This window comes from Bufo bufo, chromosome 10 (genome assembly GCF_905171765.1).
Source record: "Bufo bufo chromosome 10, aBufBuf1.1, whole genome shotgun sequence".
In the NCBI taxonomy this organism is placed as follows: Eukaryota; Metazoa; Chordata; class Amphibia; order Anura; family Bufonidae; genus Bufo; species Bufo bufo.
Window position 1 is genome coordinate 137071935 of NC_053398.1, and position 12797 is coordinate 137084731.

The 12797-nt window shown below is 46.1% G+C and overlaps 1 protein-coding gene across 1 annotated transcript in view; it reads right to left on the bottom strand.

Moving 5' to 3' along the window:
- The window catches only part of VPS35 (VPS35 retromer complex component), a 65236-nt gene extending 55521 nt beyond the window's left edge, over nt 1–9715 (bottom strand). Inside the window, exons 1-2 of the mRNA XM_040409064.1 lie at nt 9622–9715; nt 4038–4136 (exon numbers count right to left, since the gene is read on the bottom strand). Of these exons, the coding sequence (XP_040264998.1) occupies nt 4038–4136; nt 9622–9624 (102 nt within the window). The 5' untranslated portion in view covers nt 9625–9715. The remainder of the gene's footprint in view (nt 1–4037; nt 4137–9621) is intronic.
- Nucleotides 9716–12797: the final 3082 nt, after the last annotated feature.

A 12797-nucleotide genomic window follows, 5' to 3' on the forward strand; every position in this document is an offset into this window, starting at 1 on the left:
CGTGCGATGTGCCAGTCTCGCTCCCCTCCCCCTCCAAAGGAACGTGCTAAAGAGTCGTCTGATTTGCGTAAAGAAGGAAGAGGGAAGAAAGACAGGCAGCATCTGCATGGCATATAGTAGTCTAGGCATAATAAATGCTTTCAACATGTTCTTCCGACCCATCCACGACACATACGGGATCCTTAGGGTGTGTAACTGCTGTTGGATATCTTTCAGTAATGCAGCATAATTTAGTTGGAATATTTTATCCAATTTATGGGGAATTTTGATACCCAGGTAGGACAGATGAGACGTTTGCCATATAAAGGGAGTGTTAGATTTAAGTAGACTGATCTGATTGGCTGGTGCGGACACATTCATTGCCTCTGACTTTGTGTGATTCACTTTAAAGCTGGACACCTGTCCATACTGCTCGAACAGGGATAACAGACGCGGGAAGGCCTCGACCGGGTTGGACACCATGACCAAGAGGTCATCTGCATATGCTGCATTAAGATGTTCTATGGGGCTATTCTCCAATTTAATACCCTTGATATCTGGGTGCTCCCTAATAGCTTGTAGCAATGTTTCATAGTAGTTATATTCTTGTACATAGGAGCAGTATTATAGCAGTTATATTCTTGTACATAGGAAGCAGTATTATAGTAGCTATATTCTTGTACATAGGAGCAGTATTATAGTAGTTATATTCTAGTACATAGGAAGCAGTATTATAGTAGTTATATTCTTGTACATAGGAGGCAGTATTATAGTAGTTATATTCTTGTACATAGGAGCAGTATTATAGTAGTTATATTCTTGTACATAGGAGGCAGTATTATAGTAGTTATATTCTTGTACATAGGAGGCAGTATTATAGTAGTTATATTGTTGTATGTAGGAGCAGTAGTATAGTAGTTATATTCTTGTACATAGGAGGTAGTATTATAGTAGTTATATTCTTGTACATCGGAGCAGTATTATAGTAGTTATATTCTTGTACATAGGAGCAGTATTATAGTAGTTATATTCCTGTACATAGGAGCAGTATTATAGTAGTTATATTCTTGTACATAGGAGGCAGTATTATAGTAGTTATATTCTTGTACGTAGGAGCAGAATTATAGTAGTTATATTCTTGTACATAGGAGGCAGTATTATAGTAGTTATATTCTTGTACATAGGAGCAGTATTATAGTAGTTATATTCTTGTACATAGGAGCCAGTATTATAGTAGTTATATTCTTGTACATAGGAGGCAGTATTATAGTAGTTATATTCTTGTACATAGGAGGTAGTATTATAGTAGTTATATTCCTGTACATAGAAGCAGTATTATAGTAGTTATATTCTTGTACATAGGGGCAGTATTATAGTAGTTATATTCTTGTACATAGGAGCAGTATTATAGTAGTTATATTCTTGTATATAGGAGCAGTATTATAGTAGTTATATTCTTGTACATAGGAGCAGTATTATAGTAGTTATATTCTTGTACACAGGAGCAGTATTATTTATTACAGCAATTAGGTTCTTGTACACAGGGAGTGTTATTACTGTAGTTATTCTTGAGAATATTTGCTTATTGTTGGCATCATTTGCAGCTGTACTTTCCTTCTAATTACCCGACATATTAAATATATATTCCCGCAATCAGACACTACTGGAATAAACAAAAAGTATTGGGGGGGGGGGGGGGGGAGGTGGGATGTGACAGGTTGGGCTGATCGCCGGCTATATCTCATGGCGGTTAATTTCAGTCTGCCAGCCTAGACGCTGGCACAGTGATTTACATTCATTAGGAGAACAATTTTCGGCGCTGTCCCGTGGGAAATTAGGCAGATGAGGATTGATAAGACAGGCATGGATTTCAGCATGTTTTGTGGTTTAATTCATTGTGCTCTATTAAAATAAATAGGCTCGCCACCGTAACCCTACGTTACTAAAGGTCCGATGGGTTTGCAGAGAAGACCGCTTTCTAACAATACTAGAAAATCTGAACAGCAGGCGCCCGCACAAGGGTCCGCTCATCAATATGCAAAGCTGTTTACAATAAATCTGGAGAATTTATTCTAATCAATGGATCAATGACAGGAAAATAAGCTGCGTCCAACCAAGATGGCACTGGATGTCCAGGAAAAACACTGCGCTTTAAAAAAATAAAAAATGGATGGAATTAGTTCTAAACCTTTTCTGACCATTGAAGAGGGGGTCAAGCTCTACCATACATTCCACAGCTTTGTGGTCAGACCCCACTAACAGGACAACTATCACCAATACATTGTTACGTGTACTGTCCCTTTAAGGGCGGTAGGCAGGTTTTCCTGCTCCTATCAGTTCACTTGTCATACAAAGTTTTACGGCTGCAGCGGGTAATACTGCCGAGGCAGGAAATACAACAGGAATTAGACACGTAAAGGGTCCCGAAGGACTGAATGCTGCAGAAAACCATCAGACATTATGGCAGCGCTTCTCTAAGGAGCCTCCCCGAAACAAATCGTCTCTCCGACACTTCACCGGTGAGAGATCAGTTCTGTCACCGGCGCAAATTTCACAGCAGATGATGGAGGATATCCTCTAGTACGGCCTGGGGCAGCGTGAACTAACGGCATAAAGGACCCAAAAACAGGGTGAGAGGACGATCACCCATCACTCATCTGCACAGAGCGCCTCCTGTGACGTGTACTGTGTGTGGTACCATCGCTGCTCTCGTCTCTGTATGGTCATCTTAGTCAGTCAACACTATGGGCGCTCCACTAACATGCTAGGGTTGCTTGCTGACGGTTTCCAATAACAATAAACAGAATAGTGAGTGCAGCTCTGGAGCATAATATAGGACGAAACTCAGGATCAGTACAGGATAAGTAATGTATGTACACAGTGACTGCACCAGCAGAATAGTGAGTGCAGCTCTGGAGTATAATACAGGATGTAACTCAGGATCAGTACAGGATAAGTAATGTATGTACACAGTGACTGCACCAGCAGAATATTGAGTGCAGCTCTGGAGTATAATATATGATGTAACTCAGGATCAGTACAGGATAAGTAATGTATGTACACAGTGACTGCACCAGCAGAATAGTGAGTGCAGCTCTGGAGTATAATACAGGATGTAACTCAGGATCAGTACAGGATAAGTAATGTATGTACACAGTGACTGCACCAGCAGAATATTGAGTGCAGCTCTGGAGTATAATACAGGATGTAACTCAGGATCAGTACAGGATAAGTAATGTAAGGCATGTACTCAGTGACTGCACCAGCAGAATAGTGAGTGCAGCTCTGGAGTATAATACAGGATGTAACTCAGGATAAGTAATGTAATGTATGTACACAGTGACTGCACCAGCAGAATAGTGAGTGCAGCTCTGGAGTATAATACAGGATGTAACTCAGGATCAGTACAGGATAAGTAATGTAATGTATGTACACAGTGACTGCACCAGCAGAATAGTGAGTGCAGCTCTGGAGTATAATACAGGATGTAGCTCAGGATCAGTACAGGATAAGTAATGTAATGTATGTACACAGTGACTCCACCAGCAGAATAGTGAGTGCAGCTCTGGGGTACAATACAGAAGGTAACTCAGGATCAGTACAGGATAAGTAATGTATGTACACAGTGACTGCACCAGCAGAATAGTGAGTGCAGCTCTGGAGTATAATACAGGATGTAACTCAGGATCAGAACAAGATAAGTAATGTATGTACACAGTGACTGCACCAGCAGAATAGTGAGTGCAGCTCTGGAGTATAATACAGGATGTAGCTCAGGATCAGTACAGGATAAGTAATGTAATGTATGTACACAGTGACTCCACCAGCAGAATAGTGAGTGCAGCTCTGGGGTATAATACAGAAGGTAACTCAGGATCAGTACAGGATAAGTAATGTATGTACACAGTGACTGCACCAGCAGAATAGTGAGTGCAGCTCTGGAGTATAATACAGGATGTAACTCAGGATCAGTACAAGATAAGTAATGTAATGTTCAGGTCAGTGTAATATTGACGCCTCCCACAACCCAAGTGTCGCCTCTTGTATATTCCACTCACCAGACATCTCTTCATCTGGAAGGACTGAACTTTCACTGCTTGGACCGCCTCATCCAAAAGTTTTTCCTGTTCATCCTGAGGGGATTGCTGTGTGGTTGGCTGGAGAGGGGGAAAAAAACAATACAAATAAATAAATAACGGTAATATGTCCTGTGAGGGTATCTGCAACATTATTTGGGGTCTCCTTACCGTACACTTCGGCCTCTAAAGATTGTTGGAATTTTTCATAGACAATTTACCAGGTACAGCACCCCCATCATCTGTGTGCTGCGCCCGGTATTACATCTAGGCTTTACTGTAGTGCATTTAAGCTGCAGTACCTGACACTGCCCATGAAGAAGAGTGGAGCTGTATCCAGGTGAGGTCGTTCCATTGAGGAACTTTGCTCTAGTGATCAGAGGAGGTCAGACCACAGTAATCAAACACCAATGGCCAATCCTAGAGATAGGTCATCAGTTTTTACAACTAAAGAGCCCCTTTAAGCTGGACATAGGTACATTCATTTTAGGATATCCTGCACTTTCAGTGGGATCTGCAAACCCAGTGCTGCAGCATTTTCCTACTAGGGTTTGCAGGAGTTTTTGAAAGATCATGTACCAGACCAGACACCCCCCCTCCATCATCCGCATGCTGTCCTTGGCCAGCCTCAACGAAGTGAAGCTGAACTGCAGTAGCACATGCTGACCAGACACAAAAGTGGCGCAGTTATCTGTCCCTTCGACCCCGTGATTGGTGGAGATCAGACCATACCAATCACACACAGATGGCAAGTCCTAGGAATAGGTCAGCAGATTTGTACCTATGACCTGTTACATGTGCACTCGGCAGCTGAAGGCATCTGTGTTAGTGCCCGGTTCATATGTGCCCGCATGGCTGAGCAATATCAAGTTTTAATATATGCAAATGAGCCTCTAAGAGCAACAGGGGCGTTGCCATTACACCTAGAGGCTCTGCTCTCTCAGCAACTGCTGCACCTTCTGTACTTTGATTGATAGGGCCAGAAATACATGATCACATTTACAACGCCTGGTCTTGTCAATGAAACTGCAGAGGGTGCGGCAGTTGCAGAGAGAGCAGAGCCTCTAGGTGTAAGGGCGACGCCCCAGTTGCTCCTAGAGGCTCATTTGCATATATTAAAACATCCTTTTTCTCAGCAATGTGGGCACATATTAATATGGGACCAACACAGATGTCTTCAGCTGCCAAGTGCACATGTAACAGGTCAGCCAGTGTCATAGGGACAAATCTGCTGACGGATACCCTTTAAAGCTAGCCATAGTTAAATGCCTCAATCACATGTCTGCTGGGTCACTGCCCTCACTGTGCCCAAAAAAACACGTTCTGAATAAGAACAACCACCACAAGGACAAGGAGGTTTATGGCTCGGAGACCTGCCGGCTGAAGATAAATCGGCTCCGGCACTGGCCGCCCCGCCACAGGGAGGCGATTGTCGGGATTCAAAAGAAAATAATAAGATCAACAGTTATAGGTTAGAAATGTACAAAACAACCAAATATTTCTGGAGTTTGGGTAATTATGAATCATTATTCATTACAAGTAACGGTGTGCGCTGCCCGCCACCTGTGACCAGTGTTCCCTGTAAGTTGAGGCCGCGCAGCTTCCTTTATGCCTCTGCTCAGGACCTCTGCAGCCCGGACTTCACGTAATGGTATATGCCTGCTCCGTACTCTGGGGAAGCCCACCCTGGCACTGCACACAATTTTTACTGTGTGCATTGTTATAGTGGGTGGCCAAAGAACTCGGAACAGGCACCCACCATACTGCCCACAGTGCCCTTAACGTCCTGACGTTATCCAGTGTCAGGAAGTTCCTGTGCGGCGCTCCAGGCTGGCCCCGCCTCCTTCCTCATGCGCTGCTGCTACTGGAAGAGCAGTACATGTGCAGCGCGGCAAAAGAGGAGGGGACGGCATCTTCTTAGACCTAGCCCCCCCCCCCCGCCAAAGTGTGGAAGTGGCGTCCGAGATCCCCAAGGGCCAAGCCAAGTAATTGTAAGTTTTCATGTGGTTTATGTTTGTGTCATACACATATAGCATACACTGTGCCACACAATGTAATGTATGTACACAGTGACTCCACCAGCAGAATAGTGAGTGCAGCTCTGGAGTATAATACAGGATGTAACTCAGATTCAGTACAGGATAAGTAATGTATGTACAGTCGTGGCCAAAAGTTTTGAGAATGACACAAATATTAGTTTTCACAAAGTTTGCTGCTAAACTGCTTTTAGATCTTTGTTTCAGTTGTTTCTGTGATGTAGTGAAATATAATTACACGCACTTCATACGTTTCAAAGGCTTTTATCGACAATTACATGACATTTATGCAAAGAGTCAGTATTTGCAGTGTTGGCCCTTCTTTTTCAGGACCTCTGCAATCCGACTGGGCATGCTCTCAATCACCTTCTGGGCCAATTCCTGACTGATAGCAACCCATTCTTTCATAATCACTTCTTGGAGTTTGTCAGAATTAGTGGGTTTTTGTTCTTCCACCCGCCTCTTGAGGATTGACCACAAGTTCTCAATGGGATTAAGATCTGGGGAGTTTCCAGCCCATGGACCCAAAATGTCAACGTTTTGGTCCCCGAGCCACTTAGTTATCACTTTTGCCTTATGACACGGTGCTCCATCGTGCTGGAAAATGCATTGTTCTTCACCAAACTGTTGTTGGATTGTTGGAAGAAGTTGCTGTTGGAGGGTGTTTTGGTGCCATTCTTTATTCATGGCTGTGTTTTTGGGCAAAATTGTGAGTGAGCCCACTCCCTTGGATGAGAAGCCACCCCACACATGAATGGTCTCAGGATGCTTTACTGTTGGCATGACACAGGACTGATGGTAGCGCTCACCTTTTCTTCTCCGGACAAGCCTTTTTCCAGATGCCCCAAACAATCGGAAAGAGGCTTCATCGGAGAATATGACTTTGCCCCAGTCCTCAGCAGTCCATTCACCAGACTTTCTGCAGAAGATCAATCTGTCCCTGATGTTTTTTTTGGAGAGAAGTGGCTTCTTTGCTGCCCTTCTTGACACCAGTCTTCGCCTCACTGTGCGTGCAGATGCGCTCACACCTGCCTGCTGCCATTCCTGAGCAAGCTCTGCGCTGGTGGCACTCCGATCCCGCAGCTGAATCCTCTTTAGGAGACGATCCTGGCGCTTGCTGGACTTTCTTGGACGCCCTGAAGCCTTCTTAACAAGAATTGAACCTCTTTCCTTGAAGTTCTTGATGATCCTATAAATTGTTGATTGAGGTGCAATCTTAGTAGCCACAATCCTTGCCTGTGAAGCCATTTTTATGCAACGCAATGATGGCTGCACGCGTTTCTTTGCAGGTCACCATGGTTAACAATGGAAGAACAATGATTTCAAGTATCACCCTCCTTTTAACATGTCAAGTCTGCCATTTTAACCCAATCAGCCTGACATAATGATCTCTAGCCTTGTGCTCGTCAACATTCTCACCTGAGTTAACAAGACGATTACTGAAATGATCTCAGCAGGTCCTTTAATGACAGCAATGAAATGCAGTGGAAAGGTTTTTTGGGGATTAAGTTAATTTTCATGGTAAAGAAGGACTATGCAATTCATCTGATCACTCTTCATAACATTCTGGAGTATATGCAAATTGCTATTATAAAAACTTAAGCAGCAACTTTTCCAATATTTATGTAATTCTCTAAACTTTTGGCCACGACTGTACACAGTGACTGCACCAGCAGAATAGTGAGTGTAGCTCTGGAGTATAATACAGGATGTAACTCAGGATCTGTACAGGAGAAGTAATGTATGTACACAGTGACTGCACAGTTTATGTAGGTGACAGCTGTATTTACACAGCGATTTGGAGTAGGATTTTGACAGGACTCCTAGGACAGATAGTGGGTGTCATTTCTCAAACTGGTGTAAAGTAGAACTGGCTTAGCTGCCCAAAGCAACCAATCAGATTCCACCTCTCATTTTTTATAGCTCTTTTGGAAAATGAGAGGTGGAATCTGACTGGTTGCTAACTAGGCCAGTTCTACTTTACACCAGTTTGATAAATCTCCCCCATTGAGTCCTAATTCTCCCCCCATGATTACAATCCCTGCCCCAAACCACAGAACCTCCCACCTCTTTGCCCTTCTATTATCTCTAGGTTACTGTTCACTTTAGAAATCTAGTGTTATTTATTAATGCACTAATTGTGATGTGTTTTGGGTCAGGAGATGTGATCTCAGTAGTGCAGCCTCAGGCTTTGGGCCTGCATATTCTACTGTACAGATCTATTCTCAACATTTAAATAGGACGTCTTTAATTTTCACTCACAGGACGTCTTTTACATTCGTTTCCATCCACGTCTGTCAGTCATGTGTTCTTCTCTAGTTAGGTCTAAAGCTACATTCAGTTTTCTGCTCGTTCCTGATCAGTGCACTGCGGGAGTTCATGTGACTGGCGACTCCGCTGTCAGGTCACATGTCTGACAGTTGGTCGGAACTAAACTGCAGTCCGTTTCCAAGGGCAACCAGCAGAATGCAACATATTTGCCAAATGAAAACGTGGAGGAGCACAAAAAGTAGAGTCACCCTTTAAAACAAAACCCTAGTCACCTATCGGGTATTAGGGTAAAGCCGCGTTCAGACCGGGAAGCCATCCTGCATCATCACACCTCTAGCCATGAACCATGTTATGCAATACATTAGTCTATAACATGTAAACTCCCCTAAAAAGTGTAAGCAATGGTATGTTCCAGGGCTACAGTGCATAGAATCATAACACTGGAGGGACACTTCCATTGACTCCTGGGGGGGGTTGAATAAAGTTGCCCACGTCACCTTGCACAGTGTACATGGAGCGGAATAGCATTAAGGCCCCCAGAGCAGCATGCAGTGTATAATACACTGTGTATACTGCTGGGTACATGGTATATAGGGAGTTTATAGACAAGAATTCATATTATTTTCCCCTATAGCAGCAATAGACCCAGAATCTGAATCTCCTCATGGTATCTGCTGTTCTCTATACACATATATCATGTCCTGCACCCCCTGCTGTATGTGGGGGTCCCCTGAAGACAGGCACATGTCAACCCCCAAAAAGTGTAAGCAATGGTACATTCCAGGGCTATAGTGCATAGAATCACAACACTGGAGGGACACTTCCATTGACGGGGGAAGGGGGGGTTGAATAAAGTTTTACACCTTTTACTGGTATATAACAGCATTAAGGCCTCCAGAGCAGCCTGCACTATATAATACACTGTGTATAAGGGTGTGCAGACAAGAATTCATATTATTTTCACCTATAGCAGCAATGGACCCAAAATCTGAATCTCCACATGGTATCTGCTGCCCTCTATACACACTTCTCCCGTACTGTACCCCTTGCTGTATATGGGGGTCCCCCAAAACCGGAACACAGGCACAGGCCATCCAGCCAGACAGCAGCCTGGGCCCAGCACCGCCCAGCAGCATAATTCCCAGTCTATGACAAAACCACCACCCTCTCAGTCCGCAGCACAACGCCCAGCAGCTCCCACTGTCACCCCCCGACCTGTCCCCTCAGCACCTCGAGGGTCAGACACCCCAAAAACTCACCATGATGCCTCAGCTTCTGCTTCCAGTCATGTGACCTTACAGGCACGGCCCCGCCTTCCTCTGAAATACCGGGCTGGTCATTGGCCAGCTTCCGAAGCGAACAGTGCCCTACGCTGATTGGATGCGGCACATATGATGGACAGCGGGTGCAGCCAATCACCGCACAGCAGCCCTGGCCGGCCCTTTAGGCGGGCACCGTCCTGTCAGACGTGAGCTAGTAGGCCGTGCAGAGGGCAGAGGAGTATGTTCAGGATAGGTTACCTCATGGACTGACAGATAACAGCAGGAACAGGACCACTGGCGCCTAATGGGCCCCTGGAAAGCTGAGTTATGACTGAAATGGTTGCCATGACAACTTTTTGACTCTGTGTTGATGCATAAGTAGCCATACATGACATTCAGGGCGCTGGGAAAGCTGGGTGACAACCCCTGTGGGACATGCTGGCCGCGTGGGTTGTCACCCGGCTTCCCCAGAGTTAGATATAAGATATGGTTGAATGAATTGTGCATTACTGTATGAAATTCCTCACCATTTGTGAGACCTGTGCTTGCTGTCAGTGAATGGAGACACCCTTGTGGTCTGAAAACTGCTACAGACCTAATAAGTCTCACCGCTGAGGGTTTGTTACAGTGGTATCCAGCCTGTGACCCCCATACCGTTTACCTGCGCCGATACATTATAGCGAACGATCAGGGCAGGAGCCGCCCACCCGTTTAGCTCACGGAGGACTGACTGGAGACAACAGTAGCAAACCCTCAGCTGTGTGAGATATTTGGTCTGTGGGAAGCAGCAAGCAGAGATCTTGACAACAGGGAGAAGCTGAAACACAAAATACATCAGAAACGTGCAGATGCCACCAAATGTGTAAAAATGCGCCCCCGACACTATACCGCCGCGTGACCGTGTGCCAGAACTTATCACCTAATCGGCGGGAGTCCGACCATTGGGCCCCCACTGATCACGAGAACATTGGAGTAAAGATCACGCATGTCCGCTGCCGTTCTGTTCATCTCAGTGCGCATGCTTGGCTGCTGCTCCGTTCATCTCAGTGCGCATGCTTGGCTGCAGTTCCATTCATCTCAGTGCAGATGGTTGACTGCCGCTCCATTCATCTCACTACAGATGCTTGACTGCCGCTCTGTTCATCTCAGTGCAGATGCTTGGCTGCTGCTCTATTCATCTCAGTGCAGATGGTTGACTGCCTCTCCGTTCATCTCAGTGCGCATGCTTGGATGCTGCTCCGTTCATCTCAGTGCAGATGCTTGACTGCCGCTCCACTCATCACAGTGCAGATGCTTGACTGCCGCTCTGTTCATCTCAGTGCAGATGCTTGACTGCCGCTCCATTCATCTCAGTGCAGATGGTTGACTGCTGCTCCATTCATATCAGTGCAGATGCTTGACTGCCGCTCTGTTCATCTCAGTGCAGATGCTTGACTGCCGCTCCATTCATCTCAGTGCAGATGCTTGACTGCCGCTCCACTCATCACAGTGCAGATGGTTGACTGCTGCTCCATTCATCTCAGTGCAGATGCTTGACTGCCACTCTGTTCATCTCAGTGCAGATGCTTGACTGCCGCTCCATTCATCTCAGTGCAGATGCTTGACTGCCGCTCCACTCATCACAGTGCAGATGCTTGACTGCCGCTCCGTTCATCTCACTACAGATGCTTGACTGCCGCTCCGTTCATCTCACTACAGATGCTTGACTGCCGCTCCGTTTATCTCACTACAGATGCTTGACTGCCGCTCCGTTCATCTCACTACAGATGCTTGACTGCCGCTCCGTTCATCTCACTACAGATGCTTGACTGCCGCTCCGTTCATCTCACTACAGATGCTTGACTGCCGCTCCGTTCATCTCACTACAGATGCTTGACTGCTGCTCCATTCATCTCAGTGCAGATGCTTGACTGCCTCTCCGTTCATCTCAGTGCGCATGCTTGGCTGCTGCTCCGTTCATCTCAGTGCGCATGCTTGGCTGCAGTTTCATTCATCTCAGTGCAGATGGTTGACTGCCGCTCCACTCATCTCACTACAGATGCTTGACTGCCGCTCTGTTCATCTCAGTGCAGATGCTTGACTGCCGCTCTGTTCATCTCAGTGCAGATGCTTGACTGCCGCTCTGTTCATCTCAGTGCAGATGCTTGACTGCTGCTCCATTCATCTCAGTGCAGATGCTTGACTGCCGCTCCACTCATCACAGTGCAGATGGTTGACTGCTGCTCCATTCATCTCAATGTACAGATGCTTGACTGCCGCTCTGTTCATCTCAGTGCAGATGCTTGACTGCCGCTCCATTCATCTCAGTGCAGATGCTTGACTGCCGCTCCACTCATCACAGTGCAGATGCTTGACTGCCGCTCTGTTCATCTCAGTGCAGATGCTTGACTGCTGCTCCATTCATCTCAGTGCAGATGCTTGACTGCCGCTCCACTCATCACAGTGCAGATGGTTGACTGCTGCTCCATTCATCTCAATGTGCAGATGCTTGACTGCCGCTCTGTTCATCTCAGTGCAGATGCTTGACTGCCGCTCCATTCATCTCAGTGCAGATGCTTGACTGCCGCTCCACTCATCACAGTGCAGATGCTTGACTGCCGCTCCGTTCATCTCACTACAGATGCTTGACTGCCGCTCCGTTCATCTCACTACAGATGCTTGACTGCCGCTCCGTTCATCTCACTACAGATGCTTGACTGCCGCTCCGTTCATCTCACTACAGATGCTTGACTGCAGCCCTATTCATCTCAGTGCAGATGCTTGACTGCAGCCCTATTCATCTCAGTGCAGATGCTTGACTGCCGCTCCGTTCATCTCAGTGCAGATGCTTGACTGCCGCTCCGTTCATCTCACTACAGATGCTTGACTGCCGCTCTGTTCATCTCAGTGCAGATGCTTGACTGCCGCTCCGTTCATCTCACTACAGATGCTTGGCTGCCGCTCCGTTCATCTCAGTGCAGATGCTTGACTGTCGCTCCGTTCATCTCAGTGCAGATGCTTGACTGTCGCTCCGTTCATCTCAGTGCAGATGCTTGGCTGCTGCTCCGTTCACTCTGGTGCCCCAGTCTCTGTTATCTATGGAGGTCTCAATAGTCATATCCACACTGATCAGACTCTTATCCCCCATCCTGTGGACAGACAATGGATTCTTATTTTTGTGCATTTTTTTTTTT